The 9,823-nt window shown below is 41.2% G+C and overlaps 1 protein-coding gene across 5 annotated transcripts in view; it reads left to right on the top strand.

The window, feature by feature from the left end:
* The window catches only part of ARMC2 (armadillo repeat containing 2), a 121,650-nt gene that overhangs the window by 66,148 nt on the left and 45,679 nt on the right, over window positions 1-9,823 (top strand). For all 5 annotated transcript variants that reach the window (XM_010856636.1, XM_010856639.1, XM_010856637.1 and 2 more), the window contains one exon: window positions 4,812-4,957. In XM_010856636.1, the coding sequence (XP_010854938.1) occupies window positions 4,812-4,957 (146 nt within the window). The remainder of the gene's footprint in view (window positions 1-4,811; window positions 4,958-9,823) is intronic.

The raw sequence follows: 9,823 nt of genomic DNA, 5'->3' as shown, positions 1-9,823 counted from the left end.
TGGACTTTGAACTCCTGCTCTTCAAGGGCAGGCCCAGTGTGTGGGCTTTCTTGTGAGGGGGCGGGGGGCTTGGAAAACAGACTCAGCTGCAGAGCACACATCCCATTAACAATTTCCGCAAATATATCTCGGTTAAAAGTTGGAGCAAGGCTGAGAGTTAAGTGGGCTGACTTGGAATTTGCCTTTCGTGTTACCACAGTATTTAGCTAGGCTCTCCTCCCACTGCCCTCTTTATGTTTTTCCCAGAAGAAGCCACTTGTCTGTCTGCTGTTTTCAGTCCCAGCCCCACCCACAGTGAGACCCTTGGCTCACAGCCAGCTCCTCAAAATGGGGGGCTCTCATTGCTGCATCTGCTGGGTGACCTCCTCCTGCTCCTCCTCCCTGGGGGTGTTTAAGTTCTGGTTTACCACCAGGCCTCTGCTAATCCCAGCACTTTCTTGCCAGAGGCTTCTTAAAGGGGAAAAGCCTCCTTTTCCATCTCCTGTCTCCCTTGTCCCTTCATTTCCTTCCCCCTTTCTTTCTTTCTCTTCCTCATCCCCTCTTTCTGTCTCCTCCTGCTTATTATCCAGTTAGTATTTATGAGCGTATTTATTGTCCTCCAGATAGAGAAATAAGAAACTATTTGGACCCTAGAGGAGCTCACAGTGGGAGAAAAAGTGTCTGATACCAGTTGTAAGGGGTCTAGGTGTGAAACAGGTGTGAACAGGAAGGTTTGTTTACCTAGGAAGGGGAACAATCAACCACTGAAAAGCCTTCAACAGAGGGGAAGTGAGCCTGAGCTGGGTTCAGAATCCTGAGTAGGAGATGAACAAATTGGAGAAGGAGCGGAGGAGAGTGTTGGAGGAGGATATTCTGCAGAGGCAGTGGTTCATTCAGAGGCTTGGAACTGTGGAAGGACCAGGAGGTTGTGTTTGGTGCAGAGTCTGAAAGATGACCCATGTGCAGGGAAAGGGAGGAAGGGAGATGAAGGAGATGAGCCTGGTGGGGTAAGCTGTGCTTTCCAGAGCAAAGAGCCTTTTGGATATGGATTTCGCCCAGTAGGCCACTGGAAATCAGAGGAAGTATGAACAGGGAAGGATGGGTTTCCGGATGCTTCCCCTGACAGCAGAGAGAGGCTGTGGGAGGTGAGCTCACCAGGGCAGAGAGGGAAAGAGCCCATTCAGGGGGTGCAGACTTTGGGAAAAAGATGAAGTAGGCTTAAACAGAACCAGCAACCCTGGAGGTGGGAAGAAGAGGTGGAACAGGTGACCAGTCAGGTGTCGAAACGGAAGGGGAGAGAGGAGTTACGAGCCCAGGAAGGAGCTGCTGTCATGGATGAAATGAAAAGGGAATACACTAGGGCCCCTCCAGGAAGTCTGTTTTTCTTTCATCAGTTATTTATTTCTTTGCTCCTTTTTGTTGTTGAGTCACTAAGTCATGTCCAACTCTTTGGAGTGTTGGACCCCATGGGTCCGTGACCCCATGGACTGCAGCATGCCAGGCTTCCCTGTTCTTCACTATCTCCTGAATTTTGCTCACATTTGTGTCCACTGAGTCAATGATGCCGGTCAACCAGCTCATTCTCTGTCTCCCTGATTTCCTCCTGCCCTCAGTCTTTCCCAGCATCAGGGCCTTTTCTAATGCGTTGTCTCTTTGCATCAGGTGGCCAAAGTATTGGAGCCTCAGCTTCAACAGCAGTCCTTCCAGTGAATATTCAGGGTTGATTTCCTTTAGGATGGACTGGTAGGCTCTCTGATTAATTCTTCTTTCCTTTAGGATGGACTGGTAGGCTCTCTGAATCAATTCTTTGATGCTCATTAATCATCTTAAAATCCATCTCCCTCAGAGATACTGTCTGATTCATCCATGGTTTTCTGGATCCCAACCTTTCTATGTATACCAGTGGTACCTTTGTAGATACTGATCCAGTAATCCATTCCATCAACAAATATTTATTGAGGACCCACTGTGTACTCTTGAGAGTCACTTGGACTGCATGGAGATCAAATTAGTCAATCCTAAAGGAAATCAGTCCTGAATATTCATTGGAAGAACTGATGCTGAAGCTGAAACTCCAATACTTTGGCCACCTGATGCGAAGAACTGATTCATTGGAAAAGACCCTGATGCTCGGAAAGATTGAAGACAGTAGGAGAATGGGACAACAGAGGATGAGATGGTTGGATGGCATCACCAACTCAATAAACATGAGTTTGAGCAAGCTCCAGGAGTTGGTGACGGACAGGGAAGCCTGCCATGCTGCAGTCCATGGGGTCACAAAGGGGTGGACACGACTGAGCAACTGAACTGAATGACTGTGTACCAGGCACTAGAGTTGGGCCTGAGGGTACAATGGTGAAAAGACAAAATGTGTACCTTCACTGAAGCTTCTAATATAGAGAAATAAAGAAACAGTAAAACACAATATTAAGTAACCTAAAATAAAGTAGTTTGTCATATGTTGTATGAGATGAAGTTTGAGGGGTTGGCCAGAGTCAGGCCATACCAGGCCTTGTAGACCAAAGTCAGGAAATAGAATCGTATGGTAGGAGCAATGGACAAAAAGCCAGTAGGGCTTAGGGCAACAGAAAGCAGAAAGGCTGGGTTCTGGAATATCTCTGAGTTTTGCAACTTAAACAGCTGTGTTGATGGTAGTGTCATGAACTGAGGCGTCAGTACTATGTATTTTTCAAGTGCATGGTGTATGTTTCATGTATGTGATTCTAGTAGCATCACAACCAAGAAATATGGAAACATCCCAGGTATCATATCGTGCTCAGCTCCTTGCACTCCACACAATGTGATCCAGGCAGTAGATACTGATTTTAAATCAGGTGATATGTCACATCTTGATTTGGGCCATTTGTAAAAGTTATGTGTTTGGGGCAAAAGAACCTTGAACTGTCTTGACTTTTCCTAGTGAACTGAGGAAAAAGGTTGAAAGGGAGAGGGGAAAAAAAACAAAACAAAACTGAATTTGAAACAAGAAAATAAAAGCTCCTAAGAAAGCTCTGGTCCCTCCTGCTGTGGGGAGTGAGAAGATGACAACAGATTGAGGTACCGGATCTGTGAAGCGTTGGGATCCAGGGAAGGGGGTGTTTGTGTGCACAGTGGGTGGGATCAGTGCTGCACGGTCTTGCGGCGGCCTCTTCCTGTCTGGTTCTGGCCAGGATTCGCGCGAGCATCTGTGCTCTTTGATGAAGGAGTGGAGAAGCTTGCGAGTCATCCTTTGGGTTGACATAAACCAGCAGTGCTCCAGTGCCTGGGCTGTCTCTGAAGAGGGTGGACAGGATAGAGTCGGGGACAGATGATGGGAATTTTCCATTTTATGGCAGTGATGGCTTGGAATGCCTCGAATGGCTTGTTAACCTTCCTTAGCTTAAGAGACTACATTGGTAGGTCAAGTGGAATGCTAGAATAGTTTGTTTCCCCTGCAGTGTTTTGGATACTGAACCTTTCAGGGAAGAATTTACTGAATCACTGTGTAATTGAATCAACTACAAAAGACTTGCATACATTTGTTTGAAGTATTATGTTTATGTTTTCTGCTTTAGAGAGAACCTGGTTGGTTGGCTATATTTTAAAAAAAAATTTTTGTTGCAATTTGTTACAAAAGAAAACTAATCAAACATGCATGTCATCTTAAGTGTTAAAGTTCATTTGTTATGGCTATAATGATGCTTTTTATTTACATAATCCTCTACAGTGTACAAAAACAGTGTTACCTTTTTTTCCACCTGTTACACGCAACCTTGACTGGTGAGCAGAGTTTGTAATCCCCTTTTCACAGACAAGGAATGGGGGAGTTGAAGAATGACTGAGTGCCTCAGTCACGTATTTAGGAAGATTTGGGAGATTTGGGACTTGACTATCCATCATTTGAGTCTAAGGCTAGTGATCTCCCTCCTTCTGTATTTTGGATGTGAAGACCCATAACAAAGGCGGGGATGGAACCTGTGATTTTTGAACTCCTGTTAATTAATTGGCACTGGCAATGCCAGCCACACATCTCATCTCATTGAATCCTAACAATGCCAGGGCAACTGTCACCATCCCCACTTTATTGATGAGGAAAATGTGCTCTGAGAGGTTAACTAACTAAGCCTAAACCATTGAAGGGCGGGGCTGGAATTTGACCAGGCCATCCAACTCCCAAGCTGACTCCCTTAACCCGGGGCCTGCCTGTACCATCTCAAGAGGAAAGAACACCTTGCGTATATGTAAAACTATTAGATAACAGCAGCTTTCATTTTATAGATTTTTTAAAATTGTTCTCTTCTCCACTTTCAGACAAGGGTTAAAGTACACAGTTTTTCTGAATGTTTTGTTTTTTACAAAACAAGACAAATTTGCAAGACGTCAGTTCTTGCCTCTAGGAAGAGAAAGAGACTAACATTCTTGAATATCCTTTGGCTGCAGCATTATTATTTGATGGTATTTATAAGAATATGGAACAAGAAGTTTCTGATCTGTGGAACTCAAGTGGCATGTCACAGGGTCAATTAATTACCTTATGACTTTTACAGGTTTTGGTATATTAATTGCTTAACAGGAATATTTCATTAATTACTTTTTTTTAAGGCTTAAAATGTATTTTAATAAGTTCATGTTGCATTATTTTACTTTTGAACCAAAGTAGGCTTTCTTTGTATTCATTTCTTGCTCCTTGTGCATAGGCCCAGGTTCTTTGATGGGTGATGCATAAAGGGGCCTTGGTTTAGCTACTGATGTAACAAAAGCTTATGGTGTGGGTTCTCCTGCACTGATCAGTTTTGCTGTATTAGTGTTTTCTTTAAAAAAAAAAAAAAGCCACTACATGCTTTTTTCCCTAGACGACTGCTACACTGAGAAACTTGGTTGATTCGCCACTAGCAAGAAGTAAGTTGCTAAGCATCAACGCCCTTCCCCAGCTCTGCACAGTGATGGAACAGCACATAGGTGACAAGGATGTCTGTACCAATATTGCCAGAATATTCAGGTAAGGTAGAGGAGGAATACAAAGCAGCCTTACAATAACGCTAATGTTTAGATTCGGGAGTTGTCTTTGGTATTTGTGTGTGTAAGTGGCAAAGACTCTGGTTTTTGCTTTTTATGTCACCTAGAAGAAAATGTAGACCTAGTGGCCCATGCTTGAAATAAGTGACTTAAACCTTATTTTATTGACTTCATTTCTTACGTATTTCTAATGTGATTCTAAACTTACTGATTTTAAGTTACTTTAAAGTTGTGACTTGTCCTAGTGTTCTTATAAAAGAAAGAAAACTCTCAGCTTATTGGAGATAAAGAGCTGTATCACAAAATCTGGCAAACCTACTGGTGCACTTGGAAACAGTGCTTAAGGATTCTGACAGAAAAGACGAGCCGTTGCTTAGAAAGTCTGACCTGGCTTAATTTATAATCGCAGGTTATTTTATTGCGGTTGTTTGGCTGAACTTCGGCTCACACGTTCAGTAGTCATGTTTATACTTACTTTGCTGCAGAAGCAATGATAACCTGAATCTAGGCTGCCTCAAAACAAGATGTGACTAAATTTCAGAACTGTCTCTGAATTATGTATTTACGTTTCGCCCTTCACTGCTCTTCACCAGTGTTTTGACATAATGATCCTTCTCAAGAGACCTGGGCCTTTCTTGAACTGTAATATTGTAGCTGTTTGACAAATTACAAAATTTCCTGAAGACTGAATTGGTAATTGACCCCAACATGAGGGTGTGAGTCCAGCTTTGATCTTTTAGCACTGTACTTTCCTATCTGGGTCCTTAATTGTGGGTACTTAATTAGTCCCATTTTGAAGCACATAAAATCATAAAGAGTTCATTTCTGTGTATGGCAGCATGTAAAGATCCAATTTAGTTTTTTTTCCCTGTGGACAGTTTCCCCACCACATGTTACTGAACACGCCATCCTTTTCTCATTGCTTTTGAATGCCGACTCAGGAGAATGCAAGCTTCCATATACTTGCTGGTCTGTTTCTGAACACTCTGTCTGACCCATCCTCAGACTAGTAACAAGTTGTTTTTTTTTACTGTTATGGGTTTAAGTCTTGCTATAACATATTAATAAGATGAATCCTCCACTTTTCTCCTTTAAAATCCAAATTTTTATTTTCTTTTCCTCATGAACTGGAGAATCAGCTAAAAAGTCCATGAAAGAAACTTTGGATTTTTTTTCATGAAACTATACTCAGTATTTGGGGTAACTGGGACAGAGGTGGGGAGAACTGACATCTTTGTGATATCAAGTCTTCCATCCATAAACAGTTGTGATGTTTCTTCTTTTCATAAAATTTTATAATTTTCTCTTAAAAAATTTTGTCTTTTCGGAGAAAAAATACATCTTTTGTTGGATGTATTCCTTCATGACTCTTGCTGCAATTATAAATGCATCTTTTAAGAAAACAATTCTAATGAGTGTTGCTAGTGTATATGAACAGTATTGATATTTGTTTATTAACCTTGTTATCCAGAACACCTTAATTAACATTAGGTCTAAGAGTCTATAGATTCTCTTGGATTTTCTATGCAAGTAATTTGCAAACAAGTATAGTTTGTTCCCCACTGCCCATTATTACAACTCTGTCCCTGTCCTCACCTATTTCTTGGGTGCATTGCTTGAAAGTGAAAGTCACTTGGTTGTGTCCGACTCTTTGCAACCCCATGGACTATACAGTCCATGGAATTCTCCAGGCCAGAATACTGAAGTGGGTAGCCTTTCCCTTCTCCGGGGGATCTTCCCAGCCCAGGATCCAACCCAGATCTCCCACATTGCAGGCAGATTCTTTACCAGCTGAATCACAAGGGAAGCCCAAGAATACTGGAGTGGGTAGCCCATCCCTTCTCCAGCGGATTTCCCGACCCAGGAATCAAACCCATGTCTCCTGCATTGCAGTCAGATTCTGGAGCAGCTGAGCTACCAGGGATATATATATATATATGCATATACATATATTCTTTTTTTCCCCCATTGTTACAGCTCTGCCCCTGTCCTCACCTGTTCCTTGGGTACATTGCTTAGGATGTCCGATATAAAGTTGTGAGAGTATTAGGCTGGCTGACTTTCTCCTGACTTTAAGGGAAATGTTTTTGTAGTTTTGCCAGTTTAAATTGTGGTTTTTGTAGATACCCCTTAACAGTTAAGGAACAATTTTCTCCCTTTAATGGATTTTAAATTTCCTTGAATTTTTGAATATGTTCTGATTATATGGATTTTCTTTGTTTAATTCTTTAATGTAGTAGATTACATTAACAGGTTTTCTCATGTTAAACCATTATATATTGCTAGGTTTGCTCAGCTTATATTTTGTTAAGGATTTTTCATTTATGGTTATGAGTTAGATTGACCTATATATTTCCTTTCTTGTACTGTCCTTGTCTGGTTTTAATGTCCAGTTTATATCAGCCTCATAAAATTAACTGGGATATATTCCAACATTTTCTCTCTTTTAGAAGAATTTCTGAAAGTTAAACTTATCTGCTTCTTGAAAAGTCTGTAGAATCTGCTTGAAAAGCTGTTTTATCCTGCTGTGTGTATATGTGTGTGTGTGCATGCATGTGTGAATATCATTGACAACTGATTCACTTTCTTTAATGGTCTAGTCATATCCTATTTACACTTGGTTCAGTTTCTTTTTTTCTTTTTTTTCAGTTCTACCAGTTTATTGCTGCCAACCCATCATCCTCCACCCTCATGCACACATGCTCGGTCATGTAACCCCATGGACTGCAGCCTGCCAGGCTCCTCTGTCCATGGACTTTTCCAGGCAAGAATACTGGAGTGGGTTGCCATTTCCTTCTCCTTGGTTCAGTTTCTAAAAGTTATATTTTTATAAGGATTCATTCATTCAAGTTTCAAACTATATAAGGGCATTCCAAATATTCTGTTATCCTTTTATTTTTAACACCAAAAACACTTTGTATTGGGATATAGCTGATTAACAATGTTGTGATAGTTTCAGGTGAACAGGGAAGAGTCTCGGCCACACATATACATGTATCCCTTCTCCCTCAAACCCCTCTCTCATCGAGGCTGCTACTTAACATTGAGCAGAGTTCCATGTGCTATACAATAAGTTTTCGTTGGTTTAAATATAGCAGTGTATACATGTCTTGCCCAAAGTCCTTAACTATCCCTTCTATCCCCGCCCCAGCATCCATGAGTTTTCCACGTCTGTGAATCTCTTTCTGTTGTGTAAGTTCACTTGTATTGTTTCTTTTTAGAGTCAATATATGCTGCTGCTGCTTAATCACTGCAGTCGTGTCTGACTCTGCGACCCTGTGGACTGCAGCGTGCCAGGCTCCTCTGTCCATGGGATTCTCTAGGCAAGAACACTGGAGCGGGTTGCCATGCCCTTCTCCAGGGGATCTTCCCAACCCATGGATTGAACCCAGGTCTCCTGCATTGCAGGCAGATTCTTTACCGCTGAGCCACCAGGGAGCCCTCCATGTTGCTGCCAGTGGCCTTACTTCATTCTTTTTAATGGCTGAGTAATATTCCAGTGTGTGTGTGTGTGTGTGTGTGTGTGTGTGTGTGTGCACCCGCCACACCTTCTTTATCCATTCCTCTGTCGATGGACATTTTGGTTGTTTGCATGTCTTGTAAACAATGTGCTGCCTTGAACACTGGGGTACATGTATCTTTCTGGGCCATGTCTTTCTCTGGACATATGCCCAGGAGTGGGACTGCAGGATCATACAGTAGCTCTATTTTTCGTTTCTTAAGGAACCTCCATACTGCTCTCCATAGTCGATGCACCAATTTACATTCCTACCAACGGTGCAGAAGGGTTCCCTTCTCTCCACACCCTCTCCAACATTTGTTGTTTGTGGATTTTTTATGATAACCAGTCTGACCAGTGTGAGGTGATGTCTCACTGTAGTTTTGATTTGCATTTCTCTGGAAACTAGCAGTTTTGAACATCGTTTCATGTGCCTGTTTGCCATCCGTATGTCCCCTTTAGAGAAATGTCTGTTCAGATCTTCTGCCCATTTTTTGAGTGGGCTGTTTGTTTTGATGATATTAAGTGTCATAAGCTGTAAATTTTGGAGACTAATCCCTTATCAGTCACATCATTTGCAAATATTTTCTCCCAATCTGTGGGTTGTCTTTTTGTTTTGTTTATTGTTTCCTTTGCTATGCAAAAGCTTTTGAATTTAAGTAGGTCCCATTTGTTTATTTTTGCTTTTATTTCCATTATTCTGGGAGCTGGATTAAAAAAGATGATGCTGTGATTTATGTCAGAGAGTGTTCTGCCTATGTTTTCCTCTAAGTTTTATAGTGTCCGGTCTGAAATTTAGATCTTTAATCCATTATTTTTGTGTATGGAGTTAAGGAATGATCTAATTTCATTTTTTTACATGTGGCTTGTCTATGTATGCCCAATCTCGTCTGTTATTCTTTTAATCTCTGTTGCCTCTCTAATTATACCCCTTTTATTTATATTATTTATTTAAGAAATATTATGCAGTGCCTACTATATGCCAGGCAGTGTTCTAAGCACTTTCTAAATACTAATTCATTTATTCCTTATAACGGCTTTAAGAGGTAGGTACTTATTATTATCTTCATTTTACCTATGAGGAGGCTAGGCATAGAGAAGTTTGGTAGTTTTCCCAGAGTTGCACAGCTGTGATTTAAACTAGATAGTCTGGCTCTAGAATGTACATGGTTAACTTCTATGTCACACTGTCTCTTCATTTTGATGTTGATTTTCATTCCTTATTTTGAAGATTTATGATATTTCTCTTTTTCTCTTCATCAGTCTTACCCAAGGTTGGCCAATTTATCAGTTTTTGCAAAGAACCAGTAGATTTATCAAACCACTCTATTATAAGTTTCTTTCCTATTG

The sequence above is a fragment of the Bison bison genome, unplaced genomic scaffold (genome assembly GCF_000754665.1).
Source record: "Bison bison bison isolate TAMUID 2011002044 unplaced genomic scaffold, Bison_UMD1.0 scf7180017864373, whole genome shotgun sequence".
NCBI classification, from domain to species: Eukaryota; Metazoa; Chordata; class Mammalia; order Artiodactyla; family Bovidae; genus Bison; species Bison bison.
Note: the sequence above shows the minus strand (reverse complement) of the source record. Positions and strands in the feature narration are given on the sequence as shown.